Here is a 23,916-nt window from a genome sequence, read left to right as displayed (position 1 = left end):
GGTTAGGTGAACTGGCCATGCTAAATTGCCCGTAGTGTTAGGTGAAGGGATAAATGTAGGGGAACGGGTCTAGGTGGGTTGCTCTTTGGAGGGTCAGTGTGGACTTGTTGGGCCAAAGGGCCTGTTTCCACACTGTAAGTAATCATCTAAAGCTGCCTCTATACTGTCCCATCAAACACTCCCAGGACAGGGGCAGCATGGGGTTAGATACAGAGTAAAGCTTCCTCTACACTATCCCTCATCAAACACTCCAGGACAGGGACAGCACAGGGTTAGACACAGAGTAAAGCTCCCTTTACACAATGCCCATTAAGCACTCCCAGGACAGGGTAATGGAGGGTCAGACACAGACTAAAATTGCCTCTACTCTTTTAAAGTGAAAGTAAAGCTATCTCTACACTATCCCATGAAACATTCCCAGGGCAGAGACAGTGCAGACTTAAATACAGAGAAAAGCTCTCCATACACTGTCCCCCATCAAAAACCCCCAGGAAAGGGATTGCACATGGTTTGATACACAAAAGTGAATGTAAAGCTTCCTCTACTCTTTTAAAGTGAAAGTAAGACTCACACTTCACTTTGCCCATCAAATACTCCCAGAACAGGGACAACATGGGGCTGAGATACAGAGTAAAACTCACTCTACACTGCACACATTCAAATACTCTCAGCTCACGGTTAGGTACTAAGTAAAGCTTCCTGATTCACTTTTCAGCCCTGTTTTGTGGGAACAATCAGTCTCTATGAGTGAGGTAAGTCAGGCAGAATGAGTACAATCAATCTGTGGCTAACAGGACAGATATCCACATGGCTCACCCTGCAGGACAGCTGCTGACTGGTACAGCATCCGGTAATGATCGAAGGCAGCCACAGGCCTGCTCCACACCACTGTCACTGAGTCCTCGGAAACATTAGTGAACGATATATCCTGAGGTGGATCCAAGGCTGCAGGAGGATGGAAGTATTAGGAAAACCATTCAGTAAAAGCAACAGATCAGAAAGACAGGAGAGTGAGAGAGGGGTCAGAGTGTCTCAGTAATAGGATGGAGACAGAGAGATTAGAGTGTCCCTCAGTTAGGGCAGAGTGAGAGAGGGATTAGAGTATGTCAGATACAGGAATGAAAGAGGGATTAGAGTGTCCCTCAGTTAGGGCAGAGTGAGAGAGGGATTAGAGTATGTCAGATACAGGAATGAGAGAGGGATTAGAGTGTCCCTCAGTTAGGGCAGAGTGAGAGAGGGATTAGAGTATGTCAGATACAGGAATGAGAGAGGGATTAGAGTGTCCCTCAGTTAGGGCAGAGTGAGAGAGGGGTCAGAGTGTCTCAGAAATAGGATGGAGACAGAGGGATTAGAGTGTCCCTCAGTTAGGGTGCAGTGATAGAGAGGTTAGAGTGTGTCAGATACAGGAATGAAAGAGGGATTAGAGTGTCCCTCAGTTAGGGTGGAGTGATAGAGAGGTTAGAGTGTGTCAGATACAGGAATGAAAGAGGGATTAGAGTGTCCCTCAGTAAGGGCAGAGTGAGAGAGGGATTAGAGTTTGTCCAATACTGGAATGAGAGAGGGATTAGCGTGTCTCAGATACAGGAGTGAGAGAGAGATTAGAGTGTTTTAAATAGAGGAGTGTGAGTGAGGGTTTAGAGTACTGTATCTCGGGTTGATTACAAGCTCTCACCTACCTGTAGTGAAGGATCCCAGCACTGGCTTTGCAGTGACAGTCCCCTGAACAGCGAGCAATGTGATGAGATAGTCTACGCCAGGCTGGAGGTTGTAGAGGGTTGTATGGGTCTCATTGCCATTCACTGTCAATTGTTTTGTCTCTCCATGAGAGCGGGGATTATAATTTAGGATAAAGATGTCGGTGGGAGACGTTGGCTGCTGCCAGGACACGTTGACAGAGTTCTCGGTGATGTCAGAGAACAGTAACTCCTGCACCGGGTAGTAACCTAAATGTCACAGAGAACAATCCATTAGCACCTCACATGACAGCTCTTTCTGGATAAGCCCACAGTTGAATAGTGGGAGGTATTCAAAACGATAGAAGGGAAAGTACATAGTCTCTTTCGGTGGAAATGTAGGACCAGTAAGGCCCAGAGAACCCTGGATGTCTTCAGGATTGGACACACACACAAAAAAAGAAACTTATAACAGGTACAAAGGGAGCGAAACAATGGAGGTCCTAGAAGACTATGGTAAGTGCAGGGGTGAACACGAGAAAGCAATTAGGAGAGTAAAGAGGGGCATTAGAAAACACTGACAGGTAAAGTTAGATAGAATCCTCAGATACTCTACAGGTATATCGGGGGAAAAAAAGAGTCGGGGTCAGTAAAAGCCCATTTGGGAGTAAGTGGCAGTCTGTGCATGAAGCCAGAATCCATTGGTAGAGTATTAAATGAACACTTCACAAGTATCTTTACTCAGCAGAAGGGGATTACAAGTACAAAATTCCAGAAAACGGATCGTGAAGCTTTTGAGCAGATTGACATAGGTAGTGGGAAGGTGCTGTGGGGTGTGTGTGGGGGGTGGGATTAGCAGATTTAAAATCGGATAACTACCTAGGTCTGTATAGGTTTTATCCTAGGTTGCTGTGGGGCACAAGGGTGGAAATTATAGGGCCCTGAACCAAAATGTTTTTTAATTGTCTGTGGTCACAGGGAGAGGTGCCAGAGGACTGGAGAACAGCTAATGTGGCTCCACTTGACAAGTAGGTAGAGATAGACCAGGGAACTATAGGCCAGATTAGATTAGATTGCTTACAGTGTGGAAACAGGCCCTTCGGCCCAACAAGTCCACACCGACCTGCCAAAGCGCAACCCACTCAGACCCATTCCCCAACATTTACCCCTTCATCTAACACTATGGGCAATTTAGCATGGCCAATGCACCTAACCTGCACATCTTTTGGACTGTGGGAGGAAACCAGAGCACCTGGAGGAAACCCACGCAGACACAGGGAGAATGTGCAAACTCCACACAGACAGTTGCCTGAAGCAGAAACTGAACCCGGGTCTCTGGCGCTGTGAGGCAGCAGTGCTAACCAGGGTGCCACACTGCCAGTGAGTCTCATATCTACACTATTATTGGAAAAAATAATCAAGGAGAAAATTAATCTCCATTTAAGAGAGGCAAGATTTGATCAGAGATAGAATGACTTTGTCAGGAGAAGGTCACTCCTAACAAATCTGGTGGAATTTTTCCAAGGAGGTGCCCAAGTGTTTGGATGAGGGTTGGGCAGTTGATGTAGTTTGTATGGATTTCACCAAGATCTTTGACAAGGTTCTACTTGGGAAACACGGAATCCAGAGTAACTTTGCAAGTTGGATCCAAAATTATTGCGGTGACAGGAGACAGAGGGGAGAGGTAGAAGGCTGTTTGTGTGACTGGAGCCTTGGTATGGAGTAGTGTGTGTACCACAGGGTACACGGGCTACTGGGTCCCTTATTGTCTGTGTTACTCATAAATGATGTAGGTGAGAACGTGGGAGAGGGATGATAAGTAAAATTTGCAAATGACACAAAACTTAGCTGGGTGGTTGTCAGTGAGGAGGAAGGGGGGGCACTGTGGCTCAGTTGTTAGCACTGCTGCCTCACAGCGCCAGGGACCCGGGTTCAATTCTGGCATTGAGCGACTGTCTGTGTGGAGTTTGTACATTCGCCCTGCGAGTGTGTCGGTTTCCTGTGGGTGCTCTGGTTTCTTCTTACAATCCAAAAAAATGTGCAGGTTAGGTGAATTGGCCATGCTAAATTGCCCCTAATGTTCAGGGATGTTAGATTAGATTCCCTACAGTGTAGGGAACAGGCCCTTTGGCCCAACAAGTCCACACCAATCTGCCACCCACCCAGACCCATTCCCCTCTACTTACCCCTTCACCTAACACTACGGGGAATTTAGCATGGCCAATTCACCTGACTTGCACATCTTTGGACTGTGGGAGGAAGCCCACGCAGACACAGGGAGAATGTGCAAACTCCACACAGACATTCACCTGAGGTGGGAATTGAACCTGGGTCTCTGGTGCTGTGATGCAGCAATGCTAACCACTGAGCCACCCTGCCACCCACATGCATTAGTCGGGGTAAATATAGGGTAGGGGAATGTGTCTGGGTGGGTTACTCTTCAGAGGGTCGGTGTGGACTTGGTGGGCCGAAGGGCCTGTTTCTACACTGTAGGGATTCTATAAGGGTGTTAAGTTACAAGAGGATATAAAAGATTGGCCAGATGGACAGAGAAGAACCAGGAGGAATTTAACCCTGATAAATGTGAGGCAATGTACTTTAGAAGAAGGAACAAGACTAGGGACTACTCATTGATTGGGAGGAATAGGGGTGCTTGTCCACAGATCTCTGAAGGTGTCAAGACAGGTTAATAGGGCAATTAAGTCACACTGGACACTTGTTTTATCAGTGAGGGTACAGAGCGGGCAGGTTACATTGGAACTGTACAGGATTTTAGCTCGGTCATAGCTGGAACGCTGTGTGCTGTTCTGGTCACCACACTATTCAGAAGGCTGGATGGTGTGCGGAGGAGATTCATTGCCTGGGATGAAGCATTTCAGTGAAGAAGAGAGTTCGAGTTGTTTCCTTTGGAGCAGAGAAGATTGAGGGAGGCTTGATGGAGGTGTGTACGGTTGAGGAACATGGTCAGGGTGGACAGAACACAGCTATCCCCCTTAATTAAGGGGTTAATAATAAGGAAAAATCATTTTGTGGTGAACAGCAGGAGGATTTGAGGAAAATCTTTCTCACCAGAGATTGGTGGGGTTTGGAAAGCACTGCCCAGGAAGATAGTCGAGGTGGGAAACATTAGAACCTTTAAAAAGTACTTGAATGAGCATGGGAAATGCCAAAAATTCAAGGCTATGGGCATAGTGCAGGAAAGTGAGACTAATATAGATTTAGAGGAGTTACGTTAGTGCATACACATTTGGTTGAAGGACTTCACCTGTACCAGATGACCCTGTAATTGGACAAGAGCAGTTCAGAGGCAAGAAATCCAACAGTGACTAACTCACTTTGTGACTCCCATCTTTTCACTCCATCCTTGATTTTCCCCATCACCCGCTTGGTCACTCTCCCCTGACACTCACCGGTCATGCCCTCGATGATGGACGGATCGCTCTGCTGCCAGCCTCGCACTGCCATAATGGACAGGTTGTATTTGGTGTGAGGCTCCAGGTTGTTGAGGGTCACCGAGGTACTGCCCTTTGGAATGGTCACCTGTGAACTGACACCATTGGCTGTGCTGTAGTTGACCTGGTAGTGATCGACAGGGCCTCGAATCTGTGTCCACATGAGGGAGATGCTGTGATTGGATGAGGCTATCACAGTGAAGCCAAGAGGACGGTCCAGATCTACAGGGAGAGGGGCAACATGAGGCCGCTGAGAAATTAAATCCCAAGACTCACCATTCTAACCCTGGAGGATCGTCACTCAATCCCAGGGGTTGACACTCAATCTTAGGAACCAACACTCAATCCTCGAGGTTCTCACTCAATTCTGGGGATTGACACCTATTCTCAGGGATCATCATTCAATCCCAGGGGTTAACACACAATTCCAGGTGCTGTCAACTCAATCCTGAGAGTCAACACTCAATCCCAAGAGCCGTCACTCAATCCTGGGGGTCTTCACTCAATCGTGGGAGGTGGCACTCAATCCCAGGAGAAGTCACTAAATCCTGGGAGTCATCACTCAATCCCAGGGGAAGTCACCATCCCAGAGGATGTTACTCAATCTCAGAGGTCAATAGTCAATATGAGGGGTCATCCCTCTATCAAGAGGTTGTCACTCAATCTCAAATTGTTCCATTCCTGCACCAGTTGTTGAGTTCCTTCAGCCCAAACTGGTCCATGCTGACTGAAATGGCCCCTATCCTTCGAAATCTTTCCTATCCAGCTATTAGTTGAAATGTCTTTTAAATGTTGTTAATGTACCCGCCTCAACCACTTCAGCTGTGCTTCATTTCATATGCAGACCACCTTTTGTGTAAAAATGTAGTCCCTAAGGTCTCCTTTTATTATTTCCCCTCTCATCTTAAACTGATGCCCTCTCGTCCTCAACTCCCCAACCCTGGGAAAAAGACTGAGTGCATTCACCCTATCCATGCCTCTCATGATATTATACATGATAAGATCCCCCCTCAGTCTTCTACACCTTAAAGAAAAAAGTCCTAGCTTGTCCAGCCTCTCCCAATAACTCAGACCATTAAGTTCTGACAACATCCTGATAAATTTCTTCTGCACACTTTCCAGTTGAATAACATGCCTCCTATAGCAAGATGACTAAAACCTAACATAATATTCTAAATGCAGCCTCACCAACATCCTGTATAACTGCAATATAACTGCCCAACTTCTACACTCAATGCCCTGACTGATGAAGGCCTGTGTGCCAAAAGCCTTCTTCACTGCCCTGTCTACCTGTGACTCTGCTTTCAGAGAATCATGCACCTGAACTCCAAGGTCCCTCTGTTCTACTGCCCTCCTTAAGGCTTTACCATTCACTGTGAAACTCCTACCTTGATTTGACTTTCCAAAATGCAAGGCCTCATACTTATCCATACTAAACTCTATTTGCCATTTCTTGGGTCCACTTCCCCAGCTGATCAAGGTCCTGCTGCAATTTCCGACAACCTTTCTCACCATCCACAATACCGCCTATTTTAGTGTCTTCAACAAACTTATCCCATATTCCCAATTCCTTCGTCTCCGCCGCATCTGCTCCCAGGAGGACCAGTTCCAATACCGTACAGCCCAGATGGCCTCCTTCTTCAAGGACCGCAGATTCCCCCCAGACGTGATCGACGATGCCCTCCACCGCATCTCCTCCACTTCCCGCTCCTCCGCCCTTGAGCCCCGCCCCTCCAACCGCCACCAGGACAGAACCCCACTGGTTCTCACCTACCACCCCACCAACCTCCGTATACAGCGTATCATCCGCCATCATTTCCGCCACCTCCAAACGGACCCCACCACCAGGGATATATTTCCCTCCCGTCCCCTATCAGCGTTCCGCAAAGACCACTCCCTTCATGACTCCCTCGTCAGGTCCACACCCCCCACCAACCCAACCTCCACTCCCGGCACCTTCCCCTGCAACCGCAGGAAATGCAAAACATGCGCCCACACCTCCTCCCTTACTTCTCTCCAAGGCCCCAAGGGATCCTTCCATATCCGCCACAAATTCACCTGCACCTCCACACACATCATCTATTGCATCCGCTGCACCTGATGTGGCCTCCTCCATATTGGGGAGACGGGCCGCCTACTTGCGGAACGCTTCAGGGAACACCTCTGGGACGCCCGGACCAATCAACCCAACCACCAACACTTTAACTCTCCTCCCAGTTCACCAAGGACATGCAGGTCCTTGGACTCCTCCATCGCCAGAACATAACAACTCGACGGTTGGAGGAAGAGCGCCTCATCTTCCGCCTGGGAACCCTCCAATCACAAGGGATGAACTCAGATTTCTCCAGTTTCCTCATTTCCCCCCACCTTGTCTCAGTCGATTCCCTCGAACTCAGCACCGCCCTCCTAACCTGCAATTTTCTTCCTGACCACTCCGCCCCCACCCTACTCCGGCCTATCACCCTCACCTTGACCTCCTTCCACCTATCACATCTCCATCGCCCCTCCCCCAAGTCCCTCCTCCCTACCTTTTATCTTAGCCTGCCTGGCACCCTCTCCTCATTCCTGATGAAGGGCTTTAGCCCGAAACGTCGAATTTCCTGTTCCTTGGATGCTGCCTGACCTACTGCGCTTTAACCAGCAACACATTTTCAGCTCCAAACTTACTAATCATGCCTTATACATTCTCATCCAAATCATTGATATAGATAACAAACAGCAAATGGGCCCAGCATCGACCCTTGAGGCACTCCACTGGTCACAGGTCTCCAGTCAGACAAGTGCCCTTCCACTATTACCCTCTGCTTCCTACCATCAAGCCGATTGCGTATCCAATTTGCTAATTCCCCTTGGATTCCATGTGATCTAACCTTCCAAAGCAGCCATGTGGAATCTTATCAAAGGCCTTACTGACATCCATATAGACCACATCTATTGCCCTGGAGAAAGTGAGGACTGCAGATGCTGGAGATCAGAGCTGAAAAATGTGTTGCTGGAAAAGCGCAGCAGGTCAGGTAGCATCCAAGGAGCAGGAGAATCGACGTTTCGGGCATAAGCCAATATGGGAAGAAAGCTCAGTATCATCTACCTGCTTATGCCTGAAATGTCGATTCTCCTGCTCCTTGGTTGCTGCCTGACCTGCTGCACTTTTCCAGCAACACATTTTTCAGCTCACATCTACTGCCCTACCCTCATCAACTTTCCTGGTCACTTCAATAAAGAACTCTAACAAATTTGTGAGGCATGATTCCCTACACACAAAGCCATGCTGACTACTCCTAAACAAATCCTGACTTTCCAAATGCACTTCACTGTACAATCTCAAATTAAACTCCAAACAGCAATATCCTCACTCCATGAGCATCACTGCCATATAAATCCTGGTGTATTAACTACTTGGACAAACCTACCCTCTAGCCATGGTAGGCAATCCCCAATCTGGTTAAAAAAACCCAGCAGGAAAGGTGTGAGTTAATTAAGGCTAGACAGGACAGACTTACAGCAGACAAATTATGTTTTGTGTTTCTCCTTGGATGTTTTGAACAAGCTGCTGAGAAGGTTGAGGGAGGGATTATGGTGGATGTTGTCTATCTGGATTTCAAGAAAGCCATTTGAAAAAGTACCAATTAAACGGCTTGTGGACATTGGAGCTCGTGACATTGGAGGTCAGGACCTTCTGGGATTAAATGTTTTGTTTAAATACAAGAAAACCATAACTCGCAATCTCATGGATTCTTAAGATCAAGGCAGAGGGACTTAAGGCAGGAAATTCCCAAATCCCAAACTTGAAGATGACAAGTCTGTCACAGGCTATTTTCATTCCAAGGAGGCAAGGGTAGGACAGATCATGTCCCTGTGTCTCCCAAACAGATTAGAGGGGGTAAACAAATTCCAGGGCAGCAGTTCAGGAGGCTGCCTTCTGTCCTCTGGATCTTTGTCACATATTTTAAAATGTTCAGCCCTCTCGCATTCACCCCTCACATCTTCCAGCTCCAGGTAACACCACATGCCAACCATGCCTTCTCCAGAATCACAGGTTTGTTATGGCGCAGACATAGGCCATTTGACCCATCGTGTCTGCACCATCTCAGGAGCCTGTACAGTTTAAAATAAGCTTCCAACAGTCTAATACAACTTCTCTCATTCATATCTGATAGCGAAAAAGAATGCTTACATTCATGCAGCCATGCAAAGATTTTAAATTCGATCCTGTACCCTGTCACTCTAACAACCCTGGAGACTGGATAATTGTGTCATCTCTGTCATTAGTGATAGGCACCATCCGTCGGCAATGCCAACAATGTGACTGTGCGATTCACATGATGGGGGCTGACTGCAGCAACTCTGAAAGCTGTAAAACTCAAAGCAGTTGGTTCACTGAACACTGGCACTTGGGGAAAAACAAAATGAATGGAGCGCAATAGACTGAGTGGGGTAGAATTCCGCATGAAGATGATGTTGGTGATTTACCAGTCCTTGCGTTCATGGTGGCCGGAACACTCTGCTTAGACTCCTTTATGGCTGATATTCCTATCCCATACTCAGTTCCAGGCAATAGGTCTGCAGACAAAATCAAATGAGCAGGCAATCAGAAAGTAACAACAAAAAAATGTACACGAGCACAATAATTAGCTTACAATCTCCTGGCTGGATCATTGCTGAGTGTGAAGGAAGTCTATTCCCATTACAGGCAGCTCAGGGACAATTCACTGGGGAGAAGGGGATTTGGGAGATAGTCACCCTCCATCCACTTCCCTGATCTGGACTCAGGCTTTAAAGACAGGTTCAGAACCCACCTGTCATTAGGGACTAGACAGTCCCACTGTCTCTGAGTAAAGCCCTTGCTAGCTTTCAGAGAGAATGCCTAGCTAGGGCCAATGGAGGACACTGTGTCCCAAGGGGCTAGATTATTCAGTCAGGGCTCCAGTGGGGTATCTCTCTCAGGTCAAATCCAATGGATATGCACCACTTCCATTGATATCTATTTAATCTTCCAACATTCTTGACTGTTTGATTACAGTGGGAATATGGAGTTCTTCTTTCAAAAAAACATAGAAACATAAAGACAGAAACAGGAGTAGGCCATTCAGCTCTTCAAAACAGTTCCGCCACCCAATTTGATCCAGGCTGATCATCAAGTTCAGTACCATCTACCTGCTTTCTCCCCATAATCTTCCATCCCTTTAGCCTTAAGAACGACAGAACAACCTCGGTTATCCAAACATCAATTATCCGAATTTCGGATTATCTGAACAAGATCTCGAGGTCCCGTAAAATTTTTGTTAAATTTAAACAAAAGCACAGCGAGAGCAGGAAGCCTGGACTGGTGGCTGGAGCAGGAACAGGCTCGCCAGGGGAAACATGTTCAAGCTATTGCCACCATCACGGGACCCTGTTCCTGCTGTTGCCGTCACCATGGGAACCCTGCTCCTGTTATTGCCGTCACCATGGGAACCCTATCCCTGCTATTGTCGCTACCACAGGACCTTACTCCTGCTATTGATGCCCCCAAAGGACCCTGTTCCTGCTATTGCCGTCGCCACTGGAACCTTGTTACTACTATTACCGTAGCCATGGGAACCCTGTTACTGATATTGCAGTCACCATGGGAACCCTGTTCCTGCTATTGCCGCTACCACGGACCCTGTTCCTCCTATTGCCGCTACCACGGAAACCATGTTCCTGTTATTGCCACTACCACTGGAATCCTGTTCCTGCTATTAACGCCAACACGGGACCCTGTTCCTGCTATTACCACTGCCACTGGAACCATGTTCCAGCTATTGCCGCCACCAAAGGACCTTGTTTCTGCTATTACCACCACCAGTGGAACCCTCTTCCTGCTATTACCACCAACACGGAAACTCTGTTCCTGCCTATTGCCTCTACCATGGGAACCCTGTTTCCGCTATTACCACCACCACTAGATCCTGTTCCAGCTATTAACGCCACCACTAGACCCTGTTCCTGCTATTAACGCCACCACTGGACCCTGTTCCAGCTATTGCCGCCACCAAAGGACCCTGTTTCTGCTATTACCACCACCAGTGGAACCCTCTTCCTGCTATTACCGCCACCACGGAAACTCTGTTCCTGTTTTGCCGCTACCACGGGAACCCTGTTCCTGCTATTGCCGCTACCACAGGACCCTGTTCCTGCTATTGCTTCTATCACGGGACCCTGTTCCTGCTGTTGCAACTACCTCAGGACCACGATCCTGCTATTACCACCACCACAGGACCCTGTTCCTGCTATTACCGCCATCATGGACACTGTTCCTACTATGCCAGAAATATAAGAAATAAGGTAGGTGAACTTGCAGCGTGGGTTGGTACCTGCGACTTCGATGTTGTGGCCATTACAGAGACGTGGGTAGAACAGGGACAGGAATGGCTGTTGCAGGTTCCAGGGTTTAAATGTTTTAGCAGGGTCAGAGATGGGGGTAAAAGAGGGGGAGGTGTGGCATTGCTTGTCAAGGATAGTATTACAGCGGTGGAAAGGACGATGGAGGAAGACTTGCCATCTGAGGTAGTTTGGGCTGAGGTTAGAAATAGGAAAGGTGAGGTCACCCTGTTAGGAGTTTTCTACAGGCCTCCTAATAGTCCGAGAGAAGTAGAGGAAAGTATTGCGAGGATGATTCAGGAGAAGAGTGAAAGTAGCAGGGTGGTTGTTATGGGGGACTTTAACTTCCCAGATATTGACTGGGAAAGCTATAGCTCGAGTTCGTTAGATGGGTTGGTGTTTGTCCAATGTGTGCAGGAGGGTTTCCTGACACAATATGTAGACAGGCCAACAAGAGGTGAGGCCATACTGGATTTGGTTCTAGGTAATGAACCAGGCCAGGTGTTAGACTTGGAGGTAGGTGAGCACTTCGGGGACAGTGACCACAACTCGGTGACTTTTACTCTAGTGATGGAGAGGGATAAGTGTGCACTGCAGGGCAAGAGTTATAGCTGGGGGCAGGGAAATTATGATGCGGTGAGGCATGACTTAGGATGCGTGGATTGGAAAAATAGGCTTCAAGGGAAAAACAAAATGATATGTGGAGATTGTTCAAGGAACAGCTATTGGGTGTCCTTGATAAGTATGCACCAGTCAGGCAGGGAGTAAAGGGTCTTGTGAGGGAGCCGTGGTTTAATAAGGAATTAGAATCCCTTGTGAAAGGGAAGAGGGTGGCCTATGTAAAGATGAGGCGTGAAGGTTCAGTTGGGGCGATTGAGAGTTAAAGGTAGCCAGGAAGGATCTAAAGAGAGAGCTACAAGCAGTGAGAAGAGGACATGAAAAGTCCTTAGTTGGTAGGATTAGGGAAAACCCAAAGGCTTTCTATAGGTATGTCAGGAATAAAAGGATGACTAGGGTAGGTATCGGTCCAGTCAAGGATAGTAGTGGGAAGCTGTGCATGGAGGCGGAGGAGATTGGAGAGACACTAAATCAATACTTTTCGTCAGTATTCACTCAGGAACAGGACACTGTTGCTGATGTGAATATTGAGTCACAAGTGATTAGAATGGATGACCTTGATGTATGTAGGGAAGAGGTCTGCGGAATACTGGAAAGGATGAAAATAGATAAGTCCCCTGGGCCTGATGGCATTTATCCTAGGATCCTCTGGGAAGCTAGGAAGGAGATAGCGGAGCCATTGGCCTTGATTTTTATGTCGTCATTGTCTACGGGAATAGTGCCAGAAGACTGGAGGATAGTGAATGTGGTCCCCTTGTTCAAGAAGGGGAGTAGGGATAGCCCGAGTAACTATAGGCCAGTGAGTCTCACTTCTGTTGTGGGCAAAGTCTTAGAGAGAATTGTAAGGGATAGGATTTATGAACATCTGGATAGGAATAATGTGTTCAAGGATAGTCAGCATGGTTTTGTGAAGGGCAGGTCGTGCCTCACAAACCTTATTGAATTCTTTGAGAAGGTGACCAAGGAAGTGGACGAGGGTAAAGCAGTATATGTGGTGTATATGGATTTGAGCAAGGCGTTCGATAAGATACCCCATGGTAGGCTAATGCAAAAACTACGGAGGTATGGCATTGAGGGTGCATTAGAGGTTTGGATTAGGAATTGGCTGGCTGGAAGGAGACAGAGGGTAGTAGTTGATGGTATAGGTTCATCTTGGAGTGCAGTTACTAGCGGTGTTCCACAAGGATCTGTTTTGGGACCATTGCTGTTTGTCATCTTTATAAATGACCTAGAGGAGGGGCTTGAAAGCTGGGTGAGCAAGTTTGCGGATGACACGAAAGTCGGTGGTGTTGTGGACAGTGAAGAAGAACGTGGCAGGTTACAGCGGGATATAGATAAGTTGCAGAGCTGGGCAGAAAGGTGGCAAATGGAGTTCAATGTAGCTAAGTGTGAAGTCATTCACTTTGGTAGGAGTAACAAGAAGATGGATTACTGGGCTAATGGTAGGCTACTTGGTAGTGTGGATGAGCATGTACACAGATCTCTGAAAGTTGCCACCCAGATAAATAGTGCTGTGAAGAAGGGCATATGGTGTACTTGGCTTTATTGGTAGAGGAACTGAGTTCCGGAGTCCTGAGGTCATGTTGCAGTTGTATAAGACTCTGGTGCGGCCTCATCTGGAGTATTGTGTGCAGTTTTGGTTGCCATACTATAGGAAGGATGTGGAGGCATTGGAACGAGTGCAGAGGAGGTTTACCAGGATGTTGCCTGGTATGGTAGGAAGATCGTATGAGGAAAGGCTGAGGCACTTGGGGCTGTTCTCATTGGAGAAAAGAAGGTTTAGGGGAGATTTGATAGAGGTGTACAAGATGATTAGGGGTTTAGATAGGGTTGACAGTGAGAACCTTTTTCTGCTAATGGAGTCAGGTGTTACTAGGGGACACAGCTTTAAATTAAGGGGTGGTAGGTATAGGACAGATGTTAGGGGTAGATTCTTTACTCAGCGGGTTTTGGGTTCATGCAATGCCCTGCCAGTAGCAGTGGTGGACACTCCCTCTTTATGGTCATTTAAGCGGGCATTGGATAGGCATATGGAGGTTATTGGGCTAGTGTAGGTTAGGTAGGCTTCGGTCGGCGCAACATCGAGGGCCAAAGGGCCTGTACTGCGCTGTATTTTTTCTATGTTTCTATGTTCTATTGTCGCTACCAATGGAACCTTGTTCCATTGTCTTGGGAACCTTGTTCCTGTCATTACCACCATCACGGGAACCGTGTTCCTGCTATTGCCACCACCACTGGAACCCTGTTCCAGCTATTGCTGCTACCACTGGAACCCTGTTCCAGCTATTGCTGCTACCACTGGAACCCTACCCTGTCTCTGCTATTACACCACCACTGGAACCCTCTTCCTGCTATTACCACCATCACTGGAACCCTGTTCCTGCTATTACCGCTACCACAGGAACCCTGTTCCTGCTATTACCGCTACCATGGGAACCCTATTCTTGTTATTGTCGCTATCATGGGACCCTGTTCCTGCTATTGCAACCACCACTGGAACCCTGTACCTGCTATTGCCGCTACCATGGGAACCCTGTTCCTGCTATTGTTGCCGCCTCAGGACCCTGTTCCTTCTATTACCCCCACCACAGGACCCTCTTCCTGCTATTACCGCTACCACAGGACCCTGTTCCTGCTATTGTTGCTATCAGAGTAACCCTGTTCCTCTATTGCCACCGCCAAGGGAAGCACCGTTCCTGCTATTGCCATTGTCTTGCGAACCTCGGCCCTGTCATTACCGCTACCAAGAGAACCTTGTTCCTGCTATGGCCGCTACCACAGGACACTGTTCCTGCTATTACCGCCACCACAGGACACTGTTCCTGCTATTACCGCCACCACAGGACCCTGTTCCTGCTATTGGCGCTACCACAGGACCCAGTTCCTTCTATTACCGCCACCACAGGACCCTGTTTCTGCTATTGCCGCTAACACAAGGACCTTGTTCCTGCTATTACCACCACCACAGGACCCTCTTCCTGCCATTGCCACTACCACAAGGACCCTGTTTCTGCTATTGCCGCTACCACAGGACCCTGTTCCTGCTATTGGCGCCACCACAGGACCCTCTTCCTGCTATTACCACCACCACAGGACCCTCTTCCTGCTATTGCCGCTACCACAGGACCCTGTTCCTGCTATTGTTGCTATCAGAGTAACCCTGTTCCTCTATTGCCGCCGCCAAGGGAAGCACCGTTCCTGCTATTGCCATTGTCTTGCGAACCTTGGCCCTATCAATACCGCTACCAAGAGAACCTTATTCCTGCTATTGCCACTACCACAGATCCCTGTTCCTGCAATTGCTGCTACCACAGGACTCTGTTCCTGCTATTGGCGTCACCACAGGACCCTGTTCCTGCTATTGGCACTACCACAGGACCCTGTTCCTGCTATTACCGCCACCACAGGACCCAGTTCCTGCTATTGCTGCTATCACTGGAACCCTCTTCCTGCTATTGCAGCTGCGGGACCCTGTTTCTGCTATTGCCGTCGCCATGGGAACCCTGATCAGTTATTTTTCAAAACAAACAGTTTTCCAAACAAAATACTCCCCACCCGTCTCGTTCGGATAATTAAGTTTGTTCTATATATCTGACTTCTTCTTGAAAACATTCAATGTCTTGGTCTCAGTTTTTTCCTGTGGTTTCTCTTGGAGACAATTGTCTCTGCTATAGACTACAGGTCCATTTCAAAACACATGGTATGGATCCCCAGCTGACATTGCCTTCAGAGCAGTTTCCAGAAGATTATTGTTAAATCCATTACATGATTGTAGAGATTATCTTTGCTGGACTGTTAACTGTGTTTGTAATATTGACACTACATATATTTTGGAAAAGAGTTAACAATTAGTTTTACTGCATTTGTAACATAGTGGACACTCAATCCAAAGGCAAAGTTCAGCAGAATGGAGAAGGAGAAGAGCATATAATGTGGAGAACCATCGTCTGGGATGGGGGAGTGGGCAGTCATGATCCAAATCTGAATGTGGGTCTGATTGTCTGTGTGTGTGTATCCCTATATGTGTATGTGTCCATCTGTCTGTGTATCTGTGACTGTGTGTGTGTCTGTGTGTGCCTGTATGTCTGTATCTTTGTGTGTCTGTATCTTACTCACCTGTCAGAGTGACTTTGCTCGTTAGCCCTATGTTTTCAGGCACAATCAGTTCATGGTACTGCCTGCCTGCCAGGGTACTGTACACCACTCTGTATTTGTCAACATCTGCTTGACTGTTGTCCCATTCCAGCTCCAGCCTGCTGTCCCCAGGGCTCACCACATGCAGGTTCCTAGGAGCATCAAGCTCTGTGGAAGAAAGCATGGAATCCAGAAGTTGTCAGAAGGGTTAACAAGCGACAATTGGAACCTCCCACCCTATTCCCAGGCCTCACACAGAGGGCATTGCCCCTTCAGCCATGCACTGCCAACTACTTCAGGTCAGACAAGGTCACAAAGTCAGAGTATTTTCCAACTGGCTACGCAGGGAAGATCCATCACCTGCCCGGTGTGCGAATGGGAAATTCAGGGATACATGGGAATGTACAGAAGGTACAGGAATTCTGAAATGTATGGAATGTGGCAATTAGAGTGTGCATGGACTTTGGGAAATTATTGGAACAACCTCAAATGATGTGAGAATTTCAAGACAAAATGATGAGTTCCAGAGTGCCTGGACACAGTGGGAATCCTGGAGTATCGAGGGTTTGGGGGAATTCCAGAGAGCTGCGACATTGTAGGAATTCTGGAGTGCCAGAACTGTATGGGATTTCCACACTGCCAAGAAACTGCGAATTGAGGTGTGATGAGACACTGTAGTAATTCTGGAGTGCCAAAGCTCTGTTGGAAACCCAGTGAACTGGGACACAATGGGGATTAGTGTCCTGTGTGTAGATGTTGGTGAGAATGTATGCGCCACATACCTGATTGATTAGAACATTAGGGAGCTGGCTTATCAATCAGGGTGAAAGGGCAGTCCGAACGATATGGGCAAAATTCAGGAACTGAAAAAGCTGAACACTTTGGTAAGAATTGTCTGCACAATTCCTGGCAGCAGCGCTAATAAGGTGGGACACATTAAGATGGAGGTCTGAGATGTTTGCTGCAAAAGCTGAGAGTTATAAAGAGAGATTTTCACTTCCACACAGTCCAGAGAAAACAAACTCAATTCAATCCTGAAGACAGGAAGCTTATTGAACTTGGAGAGGACAGTTTTCTGGAAGTACGTGCTCTTGAATCAACAAGAAAACAAAGAATCTCTGACTGAGCGATGAAGAAGGATTTTCAAGAGCATTCCAGTTAGACTGAAATGATCGTCACATTCAAGAATGTGTTTGAGAGTGGACAGAATGAATCACTGAGATTTTAAATTTTGACTGTGCTGAATTGTTAATTCATAAATTGTGTGACAAACAGGGAGAGGTGCTTGAAGAATTATTTGGTTGGATTCAAGATTTATGTTGTTGTACCTAAGCACACAGCAAGCTCCTGAAGTGGACTGGTAACTCAGTGAGCCGGGTTCTGTTATTTGAAGAGTTGAAAGTAAATACATCAATATCTAGGAGGTCAGTTAGCACCACAGGACTTGGAGACTACTCTGGTCTAGGGGCAGAAATGGTTGTTGGATGTTCCAGGGTTTAGATGTTTCTAAAGGAATAGTGGGGGACGGAAAAGAGGTGGGAGGGTAGCATTGCTAATCAGGGATAGTATCACAGCTGCTGAAAAGGAGCTGGTCGAGGAGGATTTGCTACAAAGTCAGTATGGATAGAAGTCAGAAATAGGAAAGGAGCAATCACTTTATTGGGAGTTTTCTACAGACCCCACCCCCCCAAAAAACAAACAACAGAGACATGGAGGAGCAGATTGGGATGCAAATTTTGGAAAGGTGCAGAAGTAACAGGGTTGTTGCCATGGGTGACTTCAACTTCCCTGATATTGATTGGAACGTCCTTTGTCCAAATAGTTTGGATGGTGCAGATTCTGTCAGGTGTGTCCAGGAAGTGTAGAGGGGAGGCCATATTGGATTTGGTGCTTGGCAACAATCCAGGCCAGGTGTCAGATCTCTTGGTAGCAGAATATTATGGTGACAGTGATCACAACACCATGAGCGTTACTAAACTCATGGAGAGGGATAGGAGCAGACAGTATGGGAAATTATTTAATTGGGGGAGGGGGAATTCCAATGTTATTAGGCAGAAACTGGAGCGCCTAGACTGGGAATGGATATTCTCAGGAAAATGCATGTCAGAAATGTTGAGGTTGTTTAGGGAACACTTACTGATAATGCTGGTTAGGTCTGTCCCACTGAGGCAAAGAAGGGATGGTAGAGTGAAGGAACCTTGGGTGACAAGAAATGTAGAACATCTAGTCAAGAGGAAGAAGGAAGCTTACTTAAGGTTGAAGAAGCAAAGATCAAACAGGGCTTTGGAGGATTACAAAGTAGCCAGGAAGGAACTGAAGAATGGATTTAGGAGAGCTAGAGGGGGGAGTGAGAAAGCTTTAGCGAGTAGGATTAAGGAGAACCCTAAGGTATTCTAAACTTATGCAAGGAACAAGAGGATGCCAGAGTGAGAGTAGGGCCGATCAGGGATAGTGGAGGGTACTTGTGCCTGGAATCGAAGGAGGACAGCATGAAATAGGCTGATCTGCTCAAACAGGTTGGCATTAAGAAGGAGGATGTGATGAAAACTTTTAAAAACATAAGGATAGATAAGTCCCTGCACCAGACGGGATATATCCTAGGATACTACGGGAAGTGAGAGTAGAGATTGCTGCACCTTTGGTGATGATCTTTGTGTCCTCACTGTCCACTGGAGTACTGCCAGATGTTTGGAGGATGGCAAATATTATTCCCTTGTTCCGAAAAGAGAATAGGGATATTCCTGTGAATTATTGACAAGTCAGTCTTATCTCTGTGGTTGGCAAATTATTGGAGATCCTGACAGACAGGATTCATGATTACTTGGAAAAGTGTTTTTTGATTAGAGATAGTCAGCACGGCTTTGTGAGGTACAGATCATGCCTCACAAGCCTTGTTGAATTCTTTGAGGATGTGACAAAACACATTGATGAGCGTAAAGAAGTGGATGGGGTGTATATTGATTTTAACAAGGCAATTGATAAAGTTCCCTTATAGTAGGCTCATTCAGAAAGTAAGGAGGCATGGACTACAGTCAGATTTGTCTGTCTGGATACAGAATTGGCTGGCCCATAGAAGACAGAAGGTGGTAGTCTATGTAAAGTATTCAGCCTAGAGCTCGGTGTTCCACAGGGATCGGTGCTGGGTGTCTGTTTTTTGTGATTTTTATAAATGACTTGGATAAGGAAGTGGAATGGTGGGTTAATAAGTTTCATAGAATCATATAATCCCTACAGTATGGAAACAGGCCATTTGGCCTGACAAGTCCACATCGACTCTCTAAAGAGTAACCCACCCAGACCCATTCCCCCATCCTATTACTCTACATTTATCCCTGACTAATGTACCTAACCTACATATCCCTGAACGCTATGGGCAATTTAGCATGGTCAATTCACCTGACCTGCACATCTTTGGATTGTGGGAGGCCACTGAAATACCTGGAGGAAAATGTATGCAGACATGGGGAGAATGTGCAAACTCCACCCAAACAGTTGCCCATGGCTGCAATCAAACCTTGGTCGCTGGTGCTGTGAGGCAGCAGTGCTAACCACTGAGTCACTGTGCTGCCCCTTTTCCCCTCATTGAGAGTCTAACTCTCAAGCTTGCTGATGACATAAAGGTTGGTGGAGTGGTGAACAGTGTGAAGGGCTGTTGTAGGTTGCAATGGGATATTGACAGGATGCAGAACTGGGCTGATAAGTGGAAGATAGAGTTCAACCTGGAAAAGTGTGAAATGATTCATCTTGGAAGGTTGAATTTTGAATGCAGTATACAGGGTTAAAGGCAGGGTTCTTGGCAGTGTGGAGAAACAAAGGGATCTTGGTGTCCATATCCATTAATCCCTCAAAGTTGCAGGGATTACAAGGGAAACTATATGCAGGAATATGAGGAAATTCTTTTTGAAAACTGTGAGGGCATCATGGAAGATTTTTACAAGTACATCAAAAGAAAATCTGCAGTTAAGAATGTAGTATTGGAATTGAAAATTGGTACATAGCAAGTTTTACAAAATAGTCTACACAGTGGGGATCAAAGCTCAGTCAAAGTGAGATTTGGTAAAAATGTGAAGTGATAATGGAGAAGATAATAAGATAGCTAAATCTTCAAGAGATGAGGTGTTTGAGGAAATTGTACCTCCTGCCATCATGGTCCTCCAGAACTCTGTTGATTTAGAAACCGAATCGTCCGTATCACTCCAATAGTTAAGGGAGGCAAGAGGGATACACCAAAGGAAAATGAGAGACTTATCAGTCTAACATCTATTGTGGGCAAGTGACTGGAATCAGTTATTAGAAACTGAGCAGACAGACAATTGCAAATGGATTACAGACAGTGACATTGGTTTGTGAAGTTTAGACATGGGTCAAAAAAAAGGTTGAATTTTGGGAGGAAGTAACAAATAAGGGAATGTCTACATGTGTTGTTCTTGGACTTCAGAAGAATTTGATCAAATTCTACACAAAACAGTGGTCACAAGAAGCAGTTTGTAGGGAATCTGAGGCAAATTGTTGACAACGGTATGGCTGATGAGGAGGTAGGATCCAGAGAAAAGTGAACATGGGAATGTGTTCCCAGTACTGGACCCAGATCCTGCAAGCATCTCTACGCGGATCCGTTTCTTAAGCTATTTAAAAAGATGTTTGATGAAGAATGGAGAGCTGCATACCACATCAGGTGTCACGGTGACGAGGGTTGGCAATAAATTTTTGATTCAGTCACAGGACTTGTTGGGGGGGGGGGGGAGGGGGGCAGAATTTATTGGTCATCTCTAATTGCCGTGGAAAAGATGGTGGTGAGGCTGCCTTCTTGAACTATTATAGTTTATATGGCTTAGACTTACCCACAATGTTGTTACAGAGGGACTTCCGAGATTTTGATCCAGCGATACTAAAGGAACACTCAATTTATAATCAGTGGGTCAAACTGTGCCAGACGTGTGTGTGTCTGTGTGCAAGAGTGTGTGTGAGTATATGTCTGTGAGTGTAAGTGTGTGTGAAAGAGTGTGTGCACATGAGTGTGTGAGAGAGTGTGCATGTGTGTGTGCGTGCGCATGCACATAAGAGTGTGTGTGCGCGTGCACTAGAGAGAGGGTGTGTGTGTGTGTGTGCGCACGCGTGTGTGTTGAGAGAGTGTGCGCACGGGAGTGTGAAAGAGAGAGAGTGTGCGCGCGGGAGTGTGAAAGAGAGAGAGTGTGCGTGTGCTTGAGTGTGTGTGAGAGAGAGTGTATTGTATGTGTGCGCGTGCGAGTGTGAGAGAGAACACGCGTGTGTGTGTGTGTGTGTAGGTAGTGTAAGGTCATCACTGTGTATGGTGTTTCATTGGTGAAATTAACTGAGCGATTCCTGGAGAATAAATGACTGAAAGTTGGTGCACAGATGCAGATAGTCAGTTATTGGGGTAATGGCATGTTGGCTTTCACCTCCAGGACAAAGGTGCAAGAAGTGGAAGTGACGGTCCAGCTGGACAGACTCTGATCAGATGTGATCTGGAATTTTGGGTTCAGTTCCGGCTTCATACCTCAGGAAATAAATACCGACCTTGAAGGGGCTGCAGCACAGATTCACCAGAATAACCCTGGCCGAGAGATTGTATACATGTGGTTAGTATATACTCCAGTATTAAATTGTGATTAGATTAAGAGGATGAAGATGATTTAAGGGAATTGAGGTATCTGAGAGCAAGAAACAATTTTCACCAGTAAGGGAGGCAATCTGCAAATATAATCTGAACATTTTAGACAGACCATCACGTCCAGCTTCTCACAAATCCTGGAAGTCTGGAAGCCTCACCCCAAAATAGCTGCATAAGTTATACAGGGACCTATAAAAATTTCAAAGTTGAGGATGTTAGGATTTTGTTCAAGGAAGTGGTTAGGGTCATGAGAATAATTTGACTGGATCAAGCACAATCGATCTGCATGGTGAACTCATTGGTTATTCATGGCACATAACTGAAGCAGCAAGCGTTCAAGCAGGACAATAAAAGCCCAGAAGCTGGGACCGAACAAAAAGGCTAGTCAGCCTCTTGTCTCTCTCTCTCTCTCTCTCTCTCCTGCCTGTTCTGACAGAACGCCCGAAAGACTCGCATTACCTCATGTTACCCAACACATCATGCACATGCGTACTATTAAACCATTACTGTTCCCTCTGTCAGTCCATATTCACTGAACTTTCTCAAAGATACAATCAAACTTGGGCACGATGAGCTCCACTAATTCCATGTTCATACCTTTCAAGACAAAAGCACCAGATTTAAATTTATCAGGTAACAAGGAGCATCTGCCAAACACTCCCAGGACAGGGACAGCATGGCGTTAGATATAGAATAAAGCTCCCTCCACACTGTCAAAAAGTGTGGCGCTGGAAAATCACAGCAAGTCAGGCAGCATCCAAGGAGCAGGAGAATCGATGTTTCCTCCATAAGCCCTTCATCGGAAACATGAAAGGGAAGGGGGCTTGGAGATAATTAGGGGTGTTGGGGGGAAAGTAGGTGGAAAGGCAATAGGTGGATGCAAGTGGGGGGTAATTGTGATAGGTCAGTGGGGAGGATGGAACGGTTAGGTGGGAAGGAAGATGGACAGGTCAAGAATGTAGTATTAAGTTGGAGGGTTGGATCTGGGATGGGGGGGGGGTTTGGATTTGGAAACTGGTAAAGTCGATGTTGATGCCGTGTGGTTGGAGGGTCCCGAGGCGCACTTCCTCCAATTGGCAGGTAGCGTTGATTTGGGGGAGGAGGAGGCCCAGGACTAGCAAGTCCTTGGGGGATTGGGAAGGGGAGCTGAAGTGGTCGGCCACAGGGTAATGGGTTTGTTTGGTGTGTGCATCTCAGGGATGTTCCCTGCACCGCTCCGCTAGTTGGGCATTCTGCCTCACCGATGTAGAGGAGAGCACATCGAGACCAACGCATGCAAAAGGTGAGGTAGGTGGATGTGCAGGAAAAGCTCTGCTGGATTAAAATGATCCTTTCGGGCCTTGGATGGAACTGAGGGGAGAGGTGTGAGTGAAGGCATTACACCTCTTGTGGTGACAAGGGAAGGTGGAAGGTGGGTTGGTGGGGGGAGTGGACCTAATGAGGGAGTCATGAAGGGAATGGTCTCTGTGGAATGCAGATGAAGGTGGGGAGGGAAATATGAGAGTGGTGGAGTCTGGCTGTAGATGACGGAAATGGTGGAGGATAATGCACTGTATCCAGAGATAGGTGGAGTGGAAGGTGAGGACCAGGGGGATTCTATCCTTGTTGCTGTTGGAGGGGTGAGGTTCAAGAGCAGAGATATGGGAAGTGGAGGAGATGAGCTGGAGGGAATTGTTGATCATGTGGGAGGGGAATGTGCGGTCCTTGAAATAGGAGGATACCTGGGATGTCCTGGAGTGGAATTATTCCTCCTGGGAACAGATATGGCAGAGGCAGAGACATTGGGAGTAAGGGATCATGTTTTTACTGGTGGGGGAAGGAGGTGTAGTCAAGGTGCAGACAACCAACACCACTGTTTTACTTTTTATCCAAAGTCCACAAACCTGACTGCCCCAGTTGACCAATTGTCTCCATCTGCTCCTGCCTCACCGAACCCATCTCGACTCCGCCTTGTCCCCCACTGTCCATGAAATCCCTATTTACGTTCAGTACCCAACACACACCCTCCACCTCCTCCATGACTTCTGATTCCCTGGCCCTCAACACCTCATCTTCACCATGGACA

General features: G+C 47.0%; 1 protein-coding gene across 1 annotated transcript in view; it reads right to left on the bottom strand.

Moving 5' to 3' along the window:
- Positions 1-23,916, bottom strand: part of tnr (tenascin R (restrictin, janusin)) — a 201,861-nt gene that overhangs the window by 66,663 nt on the left and 111,282 nt on the right. The window contains exons 7-11 of the mRNA XM_060830044.1: positions 16,202-16,387; positions 9,596-9,685; positions 5,084-5,347; positions 1,677-1,943; positions 817-945 (exon numbers count right to left, since the gene is read on the bottom strand). Coding sequence (XP_060686027.1) covers positions 817-945; positions 1,677-1,943; positions 5,084-5,347; positions 9,596-9,685; positions 16,202-16,387 — 936 coding nt within the window. The remainder of the gene's footprint in view (positions 1-816; positions 946-1,676; positions 1,944-5,083; positions 5,348-9,595; positions 9,686-16,201; positions 16,388-23,916) is intronic.

The sequence above is a fragment of the Hemiscyllium ocellatum genome, chromosome 9, assembly GCF_020745735.1.
Source record: "Hemiscyllium ocellatum isolate sHemOce1 chromosome 9, sHemOce1.pat.X.cur, whole genome shotgun sequence".
Taxonomy (NCBI): domain Eukaryota; kingdom Metazoa; phylum Chordata; class Chondrichthyes; order Orectolobiformes; family Hemiscylliidae; genus Hemiscyllium; species Hemiscyllium ocellatum.
The sequence above is the reverse complement of the archived record's forward strand: the minus strand, read 5'-3'. Positions and strand labels throughout refer to the sequence as shown.